This window comes from Haliotis rufescens, unplaced genomic scaffold (genome assembly GCF_023055435.1).
Source record: "Haliotis rufescens isolate VD_foot unplaced genomic scaffold, xgHalRufe1.0.p SCAF_8, whole genome shotgun sequence".
In the NCBI taxonomy this organism is placed as follows: domain Eukaryota; kingdom Metazoa; phylum Mollusca; class Gastropoda; order Lepetellida; family Haliotidae; genus Haliotis; species Haliotis rufescens.
This window is the reverse complement of record NW_025964372.1, coordinates 49,760,558-49,781,014: the sequence shown is the minus strand read 5'-3', so window position 1 is coordinate 49,781,014 and position 20,457 is coordinate 49,760,558. Positions and strand designations below refer to the sequence as shown.

The 20,457-nt window shown below is 41.6% G+C and overlaps 2 protein-coding genes across 2 annotated transcripts in view; both read right to left on the bottom strand.

The window, feature by feature from the left end:
• The window catches only part of LOC124152411, a 52,905-nt gene extending 38,383 nt beyond the window's left edge, over positions 1-14,522 (bottom strand). Inside the window, exon 1 of the mRNA XM_048389178.1 lies at positions 14,479-14,522. Within this exon, the coding sequence (XP_048245135.1) occupies positions 14,479-14,507 (29 nt within the window). The 5' untranslated portion in view covers positions 14,508-14,522. The remainder of the gene's footprint in view (positions 1-14,478) is intronic.
• A 1,430-nt stretch (positions 14,523-15,952) lies between these two features.
• Positions 15,953-20,457, bottom strand: part of LOC124152413 — a 20,141-nt gene continuing 15,636 nt past the window's right edge. Inside the window, exons 7-9 of the mRNA XM_048389546.1 lie at positions 19,581-19,824; positions 18,357-18,453; positions 15,953-17,578 (exon numbers count right to left, since the gene is read on the bottom strand). Coding sequence (XP_048245503.1) covers positions 16,561-17,578; positions 18,357-18,453; positions 19,581-19,824 — 1,359 coding nt within the window. The 3' untranslated portion in view covers positions 15,953-16,560. The remainder of the gene's footprint in view (positions 17,579-18,356; positions 18,454-19,580; positions 19,825-20,457) is intronic.

Here is a 20,457-nt window from a genome sequence, read left to right as displayed (position 1 = left end):
CAAACATTATACCAAATGCTTTGTTTTTAGAAAGTAATCCCCTTATTGTTAATGTCAAAACAGTAGATTAGTAAACTTGGGAAATCAGTCAGTCATTACAAGCCTTAGGTCAGAAATTCTTATCCAATCAAAATTGGCGTTACATACTTTGGACTAATAACAGTAAAGGCGCAGTTCCAGCTCCTCGGCCTCTCAACTATATAAAACCAAGCAGATGCCCCTTTGGTATCACATCTGCTCAAGAATAAATACTAGAACTGTCGCCATCAACTCTGTGATTTATATTCTCAACTTTATGTTCTAAGGTCCCCTATATATAAGTGAGATCGCACAGCACACGCGCGTTCTCAGTTGGTGGAGAATCCGGGTACCTCCATATGTGCAGCCAAGTCAAGAGGAGCTACACCTTCCATATTCCCCTACGAACTTCGCAGTCAAGTCTCCCAAGACCAACCGGCCCCTAACAGCCACCTGCAAGTTCAACAAGAAGACCAGCTCCGAGATATTCAGCAGAACCAGCTGCAACATCAACAAATTTACAAGGAACAACCCAATACAGACCCCCAGGAAGAAGATCCAGAAGTTCCTGATATTTCATTTACAATGGCGGCAAGTGTAGCATCTGTCATAGACAAATTCACTGGCTCTGAAAATGTTGATCTATTTAAAGGTCGTGTAAAAGATGCATTTAGGATATATAAACTCACTGATGAGCAGCAAAAATTGCAATTACCAACCCTTTTAGACCCTAAAGTTAAAGAATGGTTCAATAGCAAGGCATTCTCTATGTCAACCTCTATTGATACCCAATTACAGGCTATTAAAGATAGATATGTTAAAAAGACCTTCAACAATTCATCCTTATCTATCAAACAGTCACCAGTAGAATCTGTAGATGACTATCTAGACAGGTATCAGAAATCTATTGTAGGCCAAACCATTCCTGAATACCTACAGCTACAAATAGTTATGACAGGACTTCGTAGCTCTCTTCAAGCCACAGTAGGTAATAGAGACCCTAGAACCCTGACAGAGTTCCGTGAGTACGGCAGACTTGCAGAACAGTTTGAGTGTAGCAACACCAATGTTGTGGCAGCAACTCCTGTGGAACCAGAATCATCACTGACAACAAGGGCTCTCAAAACTCTGATAGAAGACGTCTATGATCTGAAACAGAGGTATGAGCAGTCCAGATTAGCGTCTCAGACCCCGTTCCACCAGCCACTGCAGCCACAACCTTGGACCCAGCAGCAACCACAGCCATGGACCCAGCAGCAACCCCAACCTTGGACCCAGCAGCAACCCCAGCCTTGGACCCAGCAGCAACCCCAGTATTGACCTATGCAGCAACCTCAGTCCTGGCAGCAGCCCCAGCAGTCCTACCCCCAGCAACCTCAGCAACAGATGTTCCATCCACAGACCAAATAATGTCTCAGCAAAACAGATGGCAGAATTGGACACCTCGACAAAGACAGTCCCAGAACAACTTTAGAGGACAGCAAATAATCTGTCATGGATGTGGAGGTTCGTGTCCAACTCGTAGAAGTTGTAAATCTTATGATTAATTTTGTACCAAATGTAGCATACGCGGTCATTTTGCTGCAGTATGTGGACATTTCAAAAATCAGTTAAATCAATAGGATAATGCGCCTGGTCCTTCAAAGGAGGCCAGGCACAACTTTGGCAAAAACATTAGTGCTACTCCACCTTCTACAGCCCCAAATACTAAGCATCTCAAAAATGAAAAACCATCAAGCCAAAGTCATCAAAGTTCTATTGCCCCCTCTATTTGTATTGTCGCTCCATTACTCAAAAATACCATCCATATCTCCATCCATAAAGCCAATACCAATGGACTCATTGACACAGGGGCGCAAATTTCTTGCATTTCTGAAAAATTCCTTTCAAAAGCAGGCTATTCTTTGGCAAACCTTCAGAAATCAAAATATCAAAATATCATTGGTGTTGCAGGAGAGATCCATCCTGTTCTAGGCTGTATTTCACTTCCAGTTAAAATTTCAAATCTATCAATAGATCACATCTTTCATGTATTCTCTCACTTGCACCATTCACTTATCCTAGGTTTGGATTTTCTTAATGCTAACAAAGTCACAGTCTGTTTGGCAACTCGTTCTGTACTTATTCATGAAGGTCTCATTCACGTTAACCTCGTAGAGACAAATGCTGGTGTAGCCAGATCATCTAAATCCATTTCCATACCCCCTCACACCCAATGTGATCTGCCTGTCAGCATTTCAAGACGTCAGTCTCCAGGCGTCTACCTTCTTGAACCAGCTCCTCAGTTACAGAATCTCCTTTTACATGGTGCTAGATGTCTCATAAAGACAACAGGTAAGACTTCTGTTATGCGTGTAATGAATGTCACAGAAGCTCCAATCAACATTCCCCGACGAAAAGTGCTAGGAACCCTGTCAGATGTTGATGAATCCTTTATTCAGACCTTGGACCACGAAAAAGAACAACCTGGTGTTTTTAACATACAACCATCAAAAGTCAGTGCTAAGTCTGAAATTTCATTTGATCTCTCTGATTCTGATCTTACTGAAGACCAGAAAAATCAGCTGGAGTGTTTCTTGCACTCCCAACGCTCTGTCTTTGCAAAAGATTGGACTGAACTTTGAAAAACAGATCTGCATTATCATGAAATTAAGACTGGCGATGCAGAACCTGTGCGAATGCCATTTTATAGACAGTCTAACCAAGTAAGGGAAGAGTGTTCAAAGCAGGTGCGAGAAATGCTTGAGGCTGGTATTATTGAACCCAATGAGTCAGAATGGAGATCACCCGTTGTCATGGTCCGTAAGAAAGATGGCTCCTACCGCTTTGCTGTGGACTACAGGAAGCTCAATGCCATTACAAAAGGTATGTACTTTCCTCTACCACGGTTTGATGACGTCATTGATACTGTTAGTAATGCAGAAGCACAATACTTCTCTGTTCTCGACTGTGCTAGTGGCTTCTGGCAGATTCCATTGGATAAATCTACCAAACACAAATCTGCTTTCATTTGTCAAGATGGTGCATATCAATGGAATCGGCTACCCTTCGGACTAAAGAATGCCCCTATGGCTTTCCAATCTACTATTTCAAAAGCACTGAGAGAAATCAATTGGAGGTATCTGCTGGTATATGTCGATGACATAATCCTGTTCAGCAAATCCTTTGAGGAACATTTAGCTCATTTAAGGTGTTTCTTCAGTAAGTTACGTCTTGCCGGCCTCAGCCTCAAACCCAGCGAATGCAGATTTGCTGCCAGAAAAGTAACCTACCTTGGTCACATTTTCACTCGAAAAGGCATCCAGATAGATCCAGAAAAGGTAAATGCTGTTTCTTCTTTTCCTCAGCCTCAAACTCAGCAAAACATTAGACAATTTTTAGGACTTGCAAGTTGCTATCGCAAATTTGTCAAAAACTTTTCAAAAATTGCTACCCCTTTGAATAAATTATTGCAAAAAGATGCAACCTTTGTGTGGTCTGAATCTTGTCAAAAAGCATTTGAGTCCTTAAAATCTGCCCTCATTTCTGCACCAGTGGAGGCAGATCGCTTCATCCTTTTGAAAGGAAATGGTCTATAACCGAGCAAGAAGGGCTTGCTGTCTTGGAAGGCATAAGAACATTTCATGTTTACTTGTCTAGCCAGCACTTCAAAGTCTACACTGATCACAAAGCCCTTACTTATATCCAGTCTTTCAAGCACAATGCCATAGGTAGACTCGCCAGATGGTCTATAAAGCTTCAGCAATATGATTTTCACATTGAGCACCGTCCAGGAAAGAAGAACGAGAATGCTGATGCACTCTCAAGAAGATCATATCCAGAAACAAAGCATCTACCAGATACTGAAGACATCCCATCCTTCAAGTCTGTTGCCATGGCATCATATTCCAACCCTGCCTGGCAAACAGATAATCCACAAGATGCTGAAACTCCAGACAACTCCCAGCTGTCCACAGCCACCCAAAAGCACATCTCTGTCACATTCCACTACACCAAGGACCTTCCAGCAGTAGCCACCACCAGCATCCAAGATGACACCACAGAGACTGATATTGGTGCAAGGCAAAGAAGCTGTCCAGATTTCAAGCACATCTTTGCATATAAGGAAAAAGGAGAAATCCCGGGTGAGTATACAGAAACTCAAATCAGAAACCTAGGACCTCAATGGAATATGAACTTCTTAATGGTACTTTATACCATTTCTATCAACAAAAGCACCGTGGTTCCAAACCCAACAGACATGTCATCAAAAGACAATTAGCCCTACCTAAATCTGATCGTTTGGAAGTTCTGAAGTCTTACCATGACTCAAAGGTAGGAGGATGTCACTTTGGCCAAGATGCTACCAGGAATTCATTTCTACAAAAGTATTATTGGCCAGGTATGTATCAGCGAATTGACACCTACATCCAATCTTGTCATGAATGTCAGGTTTCCAAGGGTTCTTTTCATGCAAAGCGTGCACCCATGGTACCAATGGGAACAGAAATCAGTTTTGAGAGATTGCATGTTGATATCCTTGGCCCTCTCCCCAAGACTCAACGAGGAAACAAGTATGTTCTGCTCGCCATAGATTCCTTTAGCAAATGGACAGAAGCCTTTCCCAATGTTGCCCAAGAAATTGCAAGGGAAAACATTGCCGTATCTCAAGAGAAGTCCAAAGCTCATCATGACCAGAAAGCAGCTCTTCCCAAGTTCCAAGTTGGAGACACCGTCTTGATGAACAACCAAAAAATTCAGAAAGGATGCAGCCCAAAACTCACCAAGAAATGGACTGGTCCTTGGTATATCTCCAACATTGGCCTCAACCACACCTACAAGGTACGTGACTGTCAGACCCAAAAGGAATACAAATCCTATGTTCATGCAAATCGTCTGAAGCCATACACTCTCAGGCCCAACATGGAAAACCATCCTGATTTTCATGGCACTACAGCAGATGATGTCACCAACCAGATAACCCAAAGGCAGGCCGATGATCATCACATCCTCAATCAAGCAGACCCGGACCCTGAGCCCCATAATGCTCCTCCGGACCCTTCTGCTCGACCCCACACAACACCCTCCTCTCATCAAGCAGACCCGGACACTGAGCCCCATAATGCTCCTCCGGACACTTCTGCTCAACCCCACATGACACCATCCTCTCATCGAGCAGACCCAGACCCTGAGCCCCCGAATGCTCCTCTGGACCCTTCTGCACACCCACGTTCATTGGTCAGCCCCAAACCTGCACATCTGGACCCCGAGCACCCAAAAGTTCCACCAGAAACGTTTGCAAACCCAGGTCCACAGGATAAAGATCCAGTTAATCAGCATCCAGTGGGACCAACAAATCCAACTACTGATCCATCTCCATTCTACCCAATCGAAAGAATTCTGAAATTTAGGTGGAACAAAGGTAAGAAGGAATACAAGGTAAAATGGGTTGGGCATCCTTCTTCATGGATTCCTCAAGAAAATATTCAGCAAGATATTTGTGATGACTTCCATTCAAAGTGGACAGAAACTGGACGAAGAAAGAGGAATAAATCAAGATTCTTTCAGAAACGTGGGGTGAGAACGTGGGGTTTTCGTAGGCAATAGATGGATTAGCATTATGAACTATGATTCTCTTTAGGTAGTAAAAGATCCACGATGTTCGACCTGGTAGAAGTGTGTAATCAAACCGCGCAGCATTGGTCTTTGATTGACTGTGGCTTCAAAACAAACTCATTCATGTACTTGATCTGAATGTTCATCTTAATTGTTATGGATAGTCACGGAGCCGTGATCCAGAGAACAGGGTGTCATTAGATAACAATGAAGTAATAATAGGATTACCAGAAAAACGGGGTATAACACCCAAGCCAATAACCACCCCTCATGACACCAGAGTAAGTCAGTACAAGATTGAAAACTGCTCCATAAGTATGTTTGACAGGCTAGTCGGGTATTGCTACTTGTATATGTGAAAACAAAGTTATTAGAATTAATAGCAAAACTGATGAAAGTCACCAATAAACGTGTATAAGTGTTACATCGTCACTGCAAAAATAATGAGTGTTGTCTTTAGTATAAACATTCAAATACGTGATATCTATATTAGCGATATTGTCTACGTTCCGCCGGTGAGTAAGCGTTAGCCATACTATCTCGTAGTATAAATGTTGCAAGAAATTGTATTTCTGAAGACATCACGATACAGTTTTTTACGATGCATCACGTCTGCACCAGCGCTTGATAACAGCCTTGTGTTTGGGTGTTTCAGTAGTTTAAATTGCTGTTCTCGATGTTGAATAAACTTTGATACTATGAACAATATAAGGTTATATGAGAGTATGACTTTAGAATGGTAACATGCGTTAATGTATATCTGATATAAATAAATAATAGGATGACATAAATAGAACAATGAGTAGTACGTCCAGATTAGTGTATAGGCAACATTTAAAAGTAGATGAAAGAACACAATCGTCCGGAATACAATGTATAATTCTAGTGCACTTCCATGTGACTATATAGCATACAATTAGCTATCGGGTCCCGTTTGCGTCGGTTTGGGTGGCAGCTTAGATATCCATAGAGTGGTTCATCTCGGAATCTCCCATATAACTGGGGCTCCTTTTCAATTGAAATGCAGTTACTTGTTTCTTTCAAAACTATACAGTTTTAGAGATTAAGCATAAGTCTGAATAGATACCACCACTTTGGAATTTGAAATTAATCTGTTTACGGTAACAGAACACTGTTTAAGTGTCATGTACAAATGAGAAAGTGGAATCCCGTCAGTTAGGCGGACAAACCTTAAAACTGTTAATAAACATTAAAATAAGCAATATCGGGAAAATGTATATGCATATACTATCTGGCAATAACCACCAAGATCACCTTCTACAAAAATAAGTTTTAAAAGCCGGTTGATATTCTTTTGCGCATTTGACGATTATATAACTTTCGAAAGTATAAATCCTTTTCCTATACTCAAACGTTCCTGAGCCTTGCGCTTTCCTAATTATTTTGACTAAAATTATTACCGTTATCATTGTATTTGTTAATGGGAAATACGCGCCGATCAAGTACGTGCCATAAATTAAAGCGACATTGTACGATTCCGAACTCATCACGAGACCGTGTTTATGAATCACTGTCAAATAGTGGTGACATATAGTGGAAACAATACGCGAAATCGCGCATGCACAGAACGGAAAATTTGGACAAGGCATTAAGCAATCCGCATGCGTAGAACGATTGATTTCAGTACTTCCTCTAAGCGCTTCGAGTACAGCGTCAAACTCGGGCCTGTAATCTAACACGCGAGAACTGACCAATGAAATCTGAGAAGTAGGAATACCGGTAGACGCTGTTGCTGATTGACAATGCCAATCAAGAAAGGGAGGAGCATGATGATATCGTTCTCTCCCAGTAAATTCCGATGTCAAATAACGGCGTTATTTGGACGGAAAAACGAAGGTTTGAAAGCGTCCAAATAACGTCGTTTTTCCGTCCAATGACCATATACGGAAGAAAACGACGTTTTCGTGTTTGCAGTGTTAAAGGGGCACTTATCTACAGTAATGCCCCGAGACTGGATGTTGTCTTTGTTATTGTTTCCCCCCCGTGAGTATCCGGATGATATAGCAGAAATCTAGACTAGTTCGCGACCTGTGCTGCGCCATTCGTAGGCGTATGTATCGCTTTTATTAATAGTATTTCATTGTGGGTATATTGTTTAGCCAAAATGTATAAAGTTTCACGAAGGCAATTTTTGCAACGCCTAAAATATTCAGTTATTTCACAAATTGACTGAAAATCGGTCAATTTATGTTATTGTTTTTACGAATTCCAAACATTTTTATGTTTTAATTTCATCACCCAGTGACTGAAAATGATAGGATTAAATTAAAGAAAACGAAATTCAAAGTACGTTTCTATAGTTTTGGCTTCTAATACTAGCAGGGCGGTCGGGTAGCCTAGTGGTTATTGGTGAAATAGTGCTAAAAGCGGGGTAAAATCAAACACACTCACTCACTCTAATACTAGGATAAATAGTCTATTTTTAAGCCCCATTGAGCCTCTTAAAAATTGTTAGTCAATCTGGAGTTGGATTCAGTCAATTTCTATATTACTGATATATTTAGACATTGTATAAATTGCCTGAGTGAATCCCATTTTACACATTGAGTGTAACATACATGTATACACGCCTACAGGTACAAGAGGAACAATAATGATTCTATCCAATGCAACAGCAAATGAATGAAAACAAAATGCAAATATCATAATAACGACCCACCGAAGTTTTGTGTATACATTTGGGCAACTTCCTTGTTCGAAAGTAAGACGAGTTCTATGGATGAACAACTTCTTTATTACAATTGGTGCGACGTGTCGGTGTAGATCCTAACACCTTTATCAAGCAAGTGATGGATAGGGCTAAACAACATAGGTATATATACACTTATTGACATCTAAGTTGTTACAGTGACTAGTTGATGGGCACAGAGAGGTGATTAAGCTAATCAGTCATCCACTGGCTTCCAATTAGCTTAATCACCTCTCTGTGCCCATCAACTAGTCACTGTAACAACTTAGATGTCAATAAGTGTATATATACCTATGTTGTTTAGCCCTTTCCATCACTTGCTTGATAAAGGTGTTAGGATCTACACCGAAACGTCGCACCAATTGTAATAAAGAAGTTGTTCATCCATAGAACTCGTCTTACTTTATCACTCCAACTTCCAAATGCCACTCAAAGAAGTTCCTTGTTCGAGGAATCCGTGAACATTCACATATAGGAACAATATCCCATACGTCTGCAGCTGTACAAATAAACTTATTCGACTTCACATGGCTCTGTTACATTCAAATGTTTTAGAATATATACATATAGCGTTTCTGGATATTATAACCCGTGTTCGTTTCTCTAATCACTAAGTTTGTTTCAGATGTTTCACAAAGGTATCAAGTCTCATCGGTCAGCTGAGATAGCACGTGTGACAGTTATGTTCCATCTTCCCGAGGCAAGGGAGTTAACTGACATTAAAAGTCCAGTTTCCACCCTTGCCGAACTAGGCTGGAATTCCTGGGCTCGATCGTAGCGCCACCAGTTGCTATTACGAGTTATGTCCTTTCTATGCCTCTCCTATTGACCAATCAGATTCAACCTCTCGTATCACTTGCATTTGCTTCAAACAAAACGGTTGCGCCTAGTCAAGACGATCTGATCGATAATCAAGATCTATATTGTGATAAAACGAGTCTTACATCGCGAAGTGCATCAAATCTCGTGAGCACCTTGATTAAAAACATGAAAAGATTTAGAAAATATCTGTTGACAACGAGTTAGCGGTGCACATGCTTTGCAAATCATACAGTCTCCCGAAATCTGCATGAAACTTTACAAACCGGATTTCGATTTCGGTGCGCGATTTTGGCTGGACTATGCATAGACTCGTTAGTCCAGCCAAAATGTAACTTCATAATACCAGCCTAGTTCGGCAAGGGTGGAAACTGGACTTTTATAGTCAGTTAACTCACTTGCCTCGGGAAGATGATTATGTTCATGATGTCCATGGTGCTTTAAAAATATGTTGTTTTTACATAGGCACTTCACGCCATGATATGAGTGTATTCCGTCTGCTTTAGTAAACCTACACATGTAAACACTTACAAATCAACTGTGCAAGAAAACAGTGATTTATCAATGAACGTATTTTTTGTGGAACTTTTGATGGTGAGGAATGATCCGTTTACAAAAAAGTAAATAAACTGATCACTCCTCTTGCTGGGCTGATATTACATAACATACATTTCACCTCACTTCAAACCTGGATTCAGTTGAAATAATTACCCCAGACACAAGACATGCCAGATGGGAACCTTTGTCAGGTAATCTGAGAAGAGCTACAACTAACTATACCTGTAATAGGTTCATTAACTGAGCAAAGACACAGGTGTAGGGTTATGCCAGAAAACGTGGATTATAACAAGAGAAAGCAATCGTATTATCCGCGCAATCCAAAATCCGAAAATGCTTTCACTGCTGGGATACCATTTTTTAAACTATAAAAATAAACTGACGGCCAAAAGAAACGTTACCAACGATATTTCAAGGATAATATATGACCAACACAAATTGAAGCAGCAATCACAATTGTATTGTAGAAATTCATCATTCAGAACCGTAACATTACTAATTCAACAACAAAGTCCTTGACCTCCAACAGTGACATTTCTTGACAATGGGTCATTCGTCCAGTATTCGATCAACAACACTGGTTAAAACCAGACCGTTCAATACGGGATATGACCTCCGTGAGCGGCAATGCATCTTCGAATGCGGCGTCGAACTGAGCAGACAAGCGTCCTCACGTCGACCTCAGGTATCCTATTCCATTCCTCACGGAGGGCAACGATCAACGCTTGTCTCGTGAAGGGAGGATGTTGACGTTTCCGAAGACGACGCCCCAGCTGGTCCCAGAGATGTTCTGTGGGTGACAGATCTGGTGATCGAGCTGGCCACGGCAGGACAGTCACGTTGTTGGCGTTGAGGAAGTCTCTAGTAATACGGGCTTTATGGGGTGTGGCGTTATCTTGTTGGAACACCGTCCGTTGTTGACGCTGGATGAAAGGAAGAACCACTGGCCGTAAGATATTGTCAGTGTAGCGTTGTGCTGTCTGATTGCCTTCGATGATCAGAAGTTCCGTCTTCTCGTACCCGCAAATGCCGCCCCAGACCATCACACTTCCGCCCCCGTAAGGTTCAACCTCCTGGACACAACAAGAAGCCGTACGTTCACCACGTCGTCGATAAACTCGCGTCTGCCCATCAGGTTTGAAGAGCTGGAAGCTGCTCTCGTCACTAAACAGCACTCGCCGCCAGTCCCTTTGTTGACATCGCTGAGTTTGCCTGCATCACGTCAATCTGGCACGTCGATGTTGACGGGTCAAGGTCATGCCTTTGAAAGGGCGATAGGCCGGAGACCATAATGTCGTAGTCGTCTGGTCACTGTTTGTCTGCTGACCGGATGTCCTAAGCTGTTGGCAGCTGATGACGTCACAGTAAGAAATCTGTTCCTCGGATGAAGTACCCCTTCAAAAGCGGTCATCCCTCGGGGTCGTGACCTTTGGTCTGCAACTCCATGGTCTGTCTGCGGTTCTGCCAGTCTGTCGGAGACGTGCGACCAGTCTGGTAATGGTCATCTTGGAGCAGTTCATGTTAATGGCAACCGCTCTCTGTGTCGCTCCCATCTGCAGCATACCCATGGCTCTCTCCCTCTGGACAGCGGTCAGCCTTGGCATGTTCGTTGGTGTTAATCATTGCAGCCATTGATAGGGAACAGATCCGTGCGTAATTTATACCCGGGATTGCACGATAATTTGGAAAAGAATGTTTATAAAAAATGCTGAAAAACACCAATATTTCCCAAAATCCGTAAAGCACGTGTAAAGAACGACAGAGAACATGAGGCCGGATTCGTGAAATGTGACTGTTTTTAAACAGGTTGGCATCTTTGTTTTAAAGTGGCAAATCAGTTAATGTTGGTAACGTTTCTTTTGGCCCTCAGTTTATAACCATCTGGGGTATTTCCAAATAACGACATCCGATGAGCTTCCATTGTTCTCTTTGTCCGTTTGTTAAGGCTGACGAAATTAATTAACATGTGTCTGAGATTCAGAGATTACAGGTAACCAATCAGTGTTCTTGAACACGGTAGTCCAGTCTCTTGTCACGCTCAGTTGCGTCAGCAAGCAAATCGGCAGATAGTGAGCCCCAGCTGGCAGTGTTAGACAGCCGAGATGAAGATTAGTGCCCCTTTAAACCTACAAGCCGGGATATACCTGAAATATAAATACTGTTGAAAACAGTGTTAAGCCAAACTCACTCACTTATTCAGAGCCATGCCGGTCCCCACGGCTGGATATTGGGGGTACTTTTCCAGTGTAAGTATGCCTGTCATTTGGATGTTAAGGCCGCAATAAATTAATAGTTACAGTTTGATTGATTTTTTAAAAACATGGGAGACAGGAGACATTTAAATTAAACGTTTTATTTTGTTCTTATCGACCTACTTTAGGCATATGTGTACAATTACTGTCGACGGGTGCGATTCACATGCATCATGTGTGTTCAGTAGGGCTACGTGTACGGAGTATTTTATCAGGTAAAGAAAGTTTGAACAGTCATATTAACAATTCTTCTATTTCTAGGAATTTGAGAGCATTAGAATAATGTAAGGCAAGATGTTTTGTTGTCAGGCGGGAGCGGATGAAAATCAATAAATTAAAGTAGCGAATATGGTATCGTATAAAAAAACAACAACAAAAAACATCGGACAGTATCATTTTATCCGAATGCTACAAATTGGTCTGTGAGAATTTTATTTTAATGAATATTCTAGCCGTGTGTAAAATTGCCTCATGGATTGTGATTAATTCTGTAACTGACAGTGTAGCCGCGAATAGCTGCAATACTGCTGATGCGGCTTTAAGCAATATTACTCACTCACTCACTGACGGTGATAGTTTTGTTTCCAGCTTTCGGACACATTAATGTTTTCACTATCATTGGACATTCATGCACACAATTTCTTTTGGGAAATTATATTGAGCATGTTGAGGATTTTATTATAAAGTACATAGGAAACTGTAACAACGGGAGATGACTTTGTGTTTACGATCATGTGTTTTCGGTTTTGTAGACAATTTAGGTCCAATGTAGTGGTGAAATAATGTGTAATTAGAAACGACAGTTGTACATATTTCAAACAACGATTTTAAATAGATTTGTTGGAGAAATATGGGGTGATCTTAACATTCCATCTCTGCCGTTTGAAAGTTGCTCCATATCAAATATCTCACATTTGTACAACATTGCTCCCAATCTGATAATTTTGTAAGCTGACGATTTGAACTGACTGTAAATAGTATATTGGCTGGCAACATTCTCCAACTTCTCACCATAACGAACCTACCTTCCTCGTGTTGTCCATGTATACAGTGTGTATGTGTTAAACTGTTGTCTTCCACACCCTCTTGCACAATGTTACGAAACTGGCAGAGTGTGGCGACCCGCTAGGCAGCTGATGACAAGGAAACGACCGCTTAAGACCACGTCGAACAAAGGCCCCACTATACATGTATATAGTATATAGATGATGATCTGGCTGACAACATTCTCCAACAACTCACCATGACAAACCTACCTTCCCTGTGCTCTATAATATACAGTGTGCATGTTTTAAACTGTTGTATGACATCAGACTGTTGAATAAGATTACAACGAGACGGTTGGGAACAACGAATACTAAACATTCTACAGAAGTAACATTCCGAGTGACATAACGTACACTGTGAAAATCGGCCATAGAACAAGACCGTGAAGATATTTTATATCATTATCGGTTATTGTACTAGTAACCGCCTGTGGTCTAGTTCTAGAGCGTCCGCCCGGAGAGCGGAAGGTCCGGGTGGTTCGCTCCCCGGCCGCGTCATACCAAAAGACGTTAAAATATGGTACTTGTTGTTACCCTGTGTCTGGCGCTCGGCATTAAGGGGCTAAAACAAGGACAGGTCGGCTCGGAGTCAGTATACTGTGTCTGAGTGGGGTATTCATGTTAAACTGCGGCATGGTATTTCAGTGAGCTAGCACTATAAATCGGCATCACACACACACGTACATGCACGTCGCTATATAAGTGCTATAATCTTGGACGCGACGTTAAACCCCATTTCACCTCGCCTCACTTACTGTACTAGTATACCCATTCATATTGCAAAATTAATCGAGTAAAATGTAACTGAAGAAAGATTTTTACGTTAAATAATCTCGTCTAGACCTGACAATTCAGTGATTCACATTTTGACTATCAATCCAACGAAATGATACGATGACATTCAATCAACCAATTCCCCGGTCCTGTCCACCCAATCCATTTAGTCGCCTCCTAAACGAACATAGGCTGATCTATATTCGTGATGGTGTTACTATATAACAGTACCAACGATCGAGAAGAATGTGAATCAGTTGACTTGCGACCTTACCGCACTGTGGAAGTTTAAGACCGTCATATGCGTTTGTTTATCGCCGCTGTCGACATACTCCTACTAATCTTCCACATCCTCTTGCACAATGTTACTGGCAGAGTGTGGCGACCCGCTAGGCAGCTGATGACAAGGAGACGACTGCTTAAGACCACGTCGAACACGGGCCCCGAAAGGCTTAAAAGATGTCGTATAGTCCTCATAGAGCTCCAATAGAGGTGTGTTTAATAGAGGCTGATTATTAATCAGCCGTGACTGGCACATGTGCTTCGTGAACCTGCGGAGGTACATGTATATTCACACAATGCACCCAGACAGTAAACAGTCAGGTCGTGGTGGTCCACTGTCACTATCAGTGTACAAGTTTAACCTAGTTACCCTTTTTACTTTACAGTAAAACAATAAAGGTTACACATATCAATCGGAACCTACCTGGACGAAATGACAGCGACGCCCAACATGCTGCAGGCGATGCACCTCGACCGGTTGTGATGATCAAAGGTAGTACTGCAGGTGATGCACCTCGACCGGTTGTGATGATCAAATGCTTTCAGGATGTATACGTACTTTGTCACGCTGCTCGTGATACAACGTGACCGCTCTCTCTGTACAAAGAGGTAAACACAAAGGGCTTTTTGTGGTGACGAGGCGTTGGTACATTTCGCAATATTATACGCGCTTATGACGATGTATGTTTCCATGACGATACGTTTAGTTAATAAAGAAAAAATGGAAATATTGCTCTACATGTCTTTTTGAATGCTTGATCAAGACCTTGAATAGTGTAACCCCGATTAAAGAACCTTTAGCTGATATTGATGTGATTAGTTGATATTGATGGGATGGGTAAAGGTCTATGTAGAGCAACACAGTTCTCTGTAGAAACATGCTGAGGCCTATTAATGGCGGACTAGGTGAGGTGAGGAGATCATAAAAAGAGTCAATGAGTTAACGCGGCTTTTAAGATTAGTCCAGTTGCATCACAGCGTGTCAGTTTCATGTGGGAGGAAAGACCGAAGTGATGCAGGTTTTAGATGTTTACCATTTCACATTACATTACTGGACAGTACCATTGGGACAACATACTGACACCCTGTGTTGCCCCTTGGCGTGTTGGTCGACGTTTTGTCTCTCAGTGCTCACCGTGAACGTAACGTCAATGTTCACCCCCATCATCACAACATCCATAGAATGCCATGGTCCGCAATCAGCCGAGACCTTTTCCCCGTTGAACTTGTATTGGCCATGATAGGGATACGTATGCCTTAACGTCACTGGCCGCCGACCACGTCGGGTCATCTTGACCAGGCACTGCAGAAAGAGTGGGACAGACGCCCTTAAATCGTCATTGGGAGATTCAAATGCAGTATGGCTCGTCGGGTGAATGAAATGTTTGACACATCGTGGCGGTATTACGCACTACTCATCCAAAAACGTCAACTTTGAAATTTCCAATCTATCCCTATCGTCCTTCAAAATCGTTGGCGGTCACAACATCTACTGTTATACTTTATCACCGGTTGTAATGTGTTCCAAATTCGTTCATTATTATCATACAACTATAACTAGAATATAAGACCTCTTCGAATTTGGGAACGTTTAAGATATTTCTGAGTATATACGAAACATACTCACCTCATGTTTTTTTCAATTCCTTTTCATGACTTGCAGCACATGTTCCAGTGTTTTTTTGTGTTTTTGACACCGCACTCAGCAATGTTCCAGCTGCATGACCAGTGTCATGGTGACATCTCATTTAGTTCGGTCACTGATCATGACTGTCAGCATGCATAATGTACGGAGTTACGTCCCTTGGCCCGTCGAGGACAAGCAAATCACGAGTGTGGCGAATCTCAAACACAAGTAGGTAGTGGCAACGTCATAGTAATTACGAAAACACCATACATGTAAGTCATTATGTTTATTACAAAATATAATAGTAGAGGTAGCAGTAGTTATTGTAGCCGTAGTAGTAGGAGATGCTGTGGTCGCAGAAATAGTAGACTTAGTAGTAATAGGACGAGAAAGAGGAGTAAAACCTAGTAGTAGTGCTTGGAGTAGAAGTTGTAGTAACAGTAGCAGTAGGAGTAGTTGTAGCAATAGTAGTTGTAGGGGTGAAAGGAAGAAGTGTAGAAGTTGTAGTAACAGTAGCAGTTGGAGTAGAATATGTAGTAACAACAGCAGCAGCAGTAGTAGTAGTAGTAGTAGTAGTTGTTGTTGTAACAGTAGCAGTAGTTGTAGGGGTAGGAGGAAGAAGTTACAGTAACAACAGCAGTTGACAAGCGGGTGGTTACAACGTTATAGTAATATATAAAACACGATGTGTGCACGTCATTATGTGTATTACACAGTTTATGTGAAGCTAAGCTTGTTTACGTAAACAACCAGCATTATGAGAATGTCGTGAAATAGGAAATAGAAGGCATGCCATCGAAAAGAGATCTGAATAGATAACCTCATTTGCTTAGTCACTGGATCTCATTACAGGTATATCGAGTTTATCGTATCTCTTCACTAAGCAAGAACACTGAAGATGGAAATGATTGTTATCAGAACAAAGTGATGATAACTATACTGAAATGAAAATGCACCCGTTGTAGGTTCAGTGTCAGATTCAGTAGTAGGTGTAGTAGGAGGTTCGGTAGTAGGTGTAGTAGCAGGTTCAGTAGCTGGTGAAGTAGCAGGTCCAGTAGTAGGTGAAGTAGCAGGTTCAGTAGTAGGTGTAGTGGCAGGTTCAGTAGTAGGTGTAGCAGCGATCCCCAACTCGCAATTACAGGATTCAAAGTCCAAGAGAAACTCCAGAGTCTTGGAGTTTGATCTTTCATAGAGGTAGCGCCGTCCGTGTTCCCACTCCGCTCCCTGGAAGCACGGATGTTCCCTCGCAGCCCTGACAGCAGGCACGCACTCCTGGAGACAGTCGCCACTAGCAGCACAACTGCCGGTGACGTTGATGAAGATCGTGTCGAGTGGGTTTCCAACCGATTGAACATATAAGCCTGCCCAGTCACAGGTGCTGTTGTCAGGCTTGGAGACCGCGTCGGGGGCTGTAGGGGGTGCTGAGGAGGGTGCAACGTCTTCACACTCACACGACCGTAACTTCATGAGAAACGTGACCGTGTTCTTGTATCTTAACAGTTTATAGATGTTATATTTCCATATATCGCCCTGAAAACATTTGTGCTGCTTTGTTGCCTGAATGGCGTTGTAACATGCCGGCGAACACTTCTCAAACAAGTTGCAATTGGTGTCCACAAGGCCATACAGCTGCAATAATTCGGGGTCGGTGAAAATCGTCCTCCAAGCACATCCTTCGTACGTGTCCTCAATGTCAAGCATGCAGTACGGAATACTCTTGAAGTTGGTGAGGAATGGTCTGTTGGAGTTCTGTTGAGGGTAGTAGGTGATGAAACTGTAGCACATCTCGTCGGACGTCGCAGCACCGAAAAATGTTGTCGTAGACTTCTTGGAGGATGCGAACTCACAATGCGTCCTCAGCTCGTCACCAGGTCGGATCTCAATGGGGTCACTGAATCTGTGCATAAAACATTTACAATCAACAATATCATTTATATTGTGATGACATGGTGGTGAAAATTGTATGACTGGATCACCGAAAATCAGTGGTGTTCACGGGGTGTTCGCGAAAGCAGTGTTTGGTATTTACGTCCATGTGTGCTATTAGTTTTATCCCCAACAGCGACTTACGTTTATGGTCGACGCCTTAATTTAGAGTCAGTTGGGATATCGGATCCACATCATATCAGATAGGATTTCTTGTTATGTTTTTACACATTTTTCTAAAGATACCAGAATATAATCGCCTTGTGAAGTATATCCATTGACAACAGGCATGAGTTTGGTTCAACAGTAGTAAGTTATACCACGGCTAGTAAGTTCACATTAGTGAAACCCATGAGCACAGCTCCGTACTTACAATTACAACATCTTAGGACTACCCTGATATATCAGTTATAAGTATACACTAAATATAAATTATGTTTGCTAAAGGAAAAGTAACAGATACTGTGAAAAAAGCCCGAAACAAACATTTCTCTTCTATTTTACTGATGTAACTGAGACCAACAGCAGCCATATGGTCCGGTGAACGTTACGTATATGGGGCCTTAACTTGCACGTTAAAGGGGAAACTTCCTCTGAAACGAAGACTCGTTATTCCGGATAACTGTTAAACCGGACGAATAAATTGGCACTGTACAGTCTGCATTAAGGAGGTTTCATTTCACTGTGTTAAGTTTTTATACAAATTATCTGAAAGAGTTAAATTACTAGTCATACGTGTGATCACTTACTTGTGAAATAGTGGGTTGTCATAGTTATATTTAGGGTCACTTGCAACATCTCGGACTTTGACGCCATTCCTGTACAGCTCCAAAGATTGGGAGATTCCTGATGATTTACAAATTAGCACATAAATGAGTGAGTTGGCTTTAAAGCCATTTTGAACAGTGTATCAGATGTAACAGTTATATATGTTCGCCTGATGTGGAGGGAAAGTCCCAAGTGAAGCAGGTCTCAGACGTTTGCCACTTTCGTAAACCTCACGAGCATGGGTATGGTGCTGATAAACCTAGAAACATAATCTGCTCGAACTGGGACTCGAACCCACGATCATAGGCTCCTTGCACGCCAAAGGTACGCAACTCTGCACAGCGAATTGCGGCACTTTAAACGACTGGGCCATCACACTTGCCCATTATGGAGGTGCATACATAATGACATACATCACAAATATTTATTAGTAGTTTCTGAAAATACTACAAAATATGTTCATCGACAACAAATTACAAACAAATATTTAGAAGATAAACCCAGTGGGTTGTTTTTCAATATGGAGGATTAAAACGTAGATTCGAGATTTATAAATCAAAATTTGAAAATGAGCCTGATACCACGACACAATGCCAAAACAAGCGTGAAGTCTTTGGTTATAGCGAGGGGATTAGTGATTCGGTATCGGTGTAGCCGAATATATTCAGCTGTGAAGAGAGTTATCGGGAAGATCGAGTTTATTCTGCATATTTGTTTACTTTACTTTTCAACATAACATTTGAACTACTTCAGTGATCCCCAGAGATAATGATGCGACCTTTGTAATATTTTGTGGTAAAGTACGCACCACTATTATGATACTATAATAATATTGTGTTTGTTGCTGATAACGTTATGTTTATGATCATCATCGTTCTTATCACTGTTATTACTATTATCATTATCAAGTCTTCGAAAGGCATTTAGAAGTGATACACATAAGGAATTTACGGATGTCACCTTCTTTATTATGAGGAACACAACGTTTCGTAGTCTATACTACTCCTTCATTAGGATGATAAAGGAGTAAGCATACATGTATACTCCGAAACGTTGTGTTCCTCATTATATAGAAGTCGACATCCATAAATTCTCTTCCTTATCATCATCATTGTTTATATTACTATTGGTGATGTTATTTTCATCCTTATCTGAAGCATTATTATTATCAGCATTACTATTATCATTATTATAACAGCACATACCCAGGTAATGCATGTGGTTCAGGGTTGCTGTTACATAGATTGTCTCTGTGAAGGAACGGTTGGTACATGCGCCGGGGATTCTGGCAAGGGTCTTCACACTAGGTTCTCCAGGTGGGATCAGCAGGTTCTCTTGACCAGTTGTCAGGATACCTGCATCATAAGTTCGCAGGACCGGGGTGAAGAAGATCCTCATTCCTGATTGGTCGAAATAGTCACTCCTCTTTTCGGGATTGTTCCAATGCAGCTGGGAAAAGTGTGAATGAGTTAGAAAGGATGACCATTGACTGGTCCAAGGTCTACATGCACAAAAGCAGGCATTGGCCAAGTTCTTGTAGGCTGTGATTGGATGACACTGAACATGGCATTCATTGATTCTCAGTGTCGAATCGTTTGTCAGTTGTTAAATAGTGAAGTCAAATAGTTTGGACCAAAATTAATATTATATAAGCAGTTTATGCTTTATCGCCCCTAGCAAAGATACATGTTTCCATGTTTCCATGTTTACTTACATTCCATAATTAAGGACGTTACGCATGCGCACCTTTAACCGGATATGGTCACAAAGCGCCAAGCTTGCTGCCCGAACCAGTTTACAATTTGTGTTTTATGTTCTACCGATTTATGCTTCTCTCAAAGGTTGGGTCGAAATATAGGTATGAATACATTTGTGTAGCACAATATTGTTTTCAATTTATTTGGCAAGGAGTTGTTTGGATCGGTCGATTCATTGGGGGAAATAGATATTACTTCTATTTGAAGTGAATAATTTATTTTTACAATAACGAGTATATATGTTCCCTTCTTGTTCTTTTAATAGGAGGACTGCATTGTCCAGGGAATAACAATACATTTGATCAATATTATTTGAAAGGTTTAT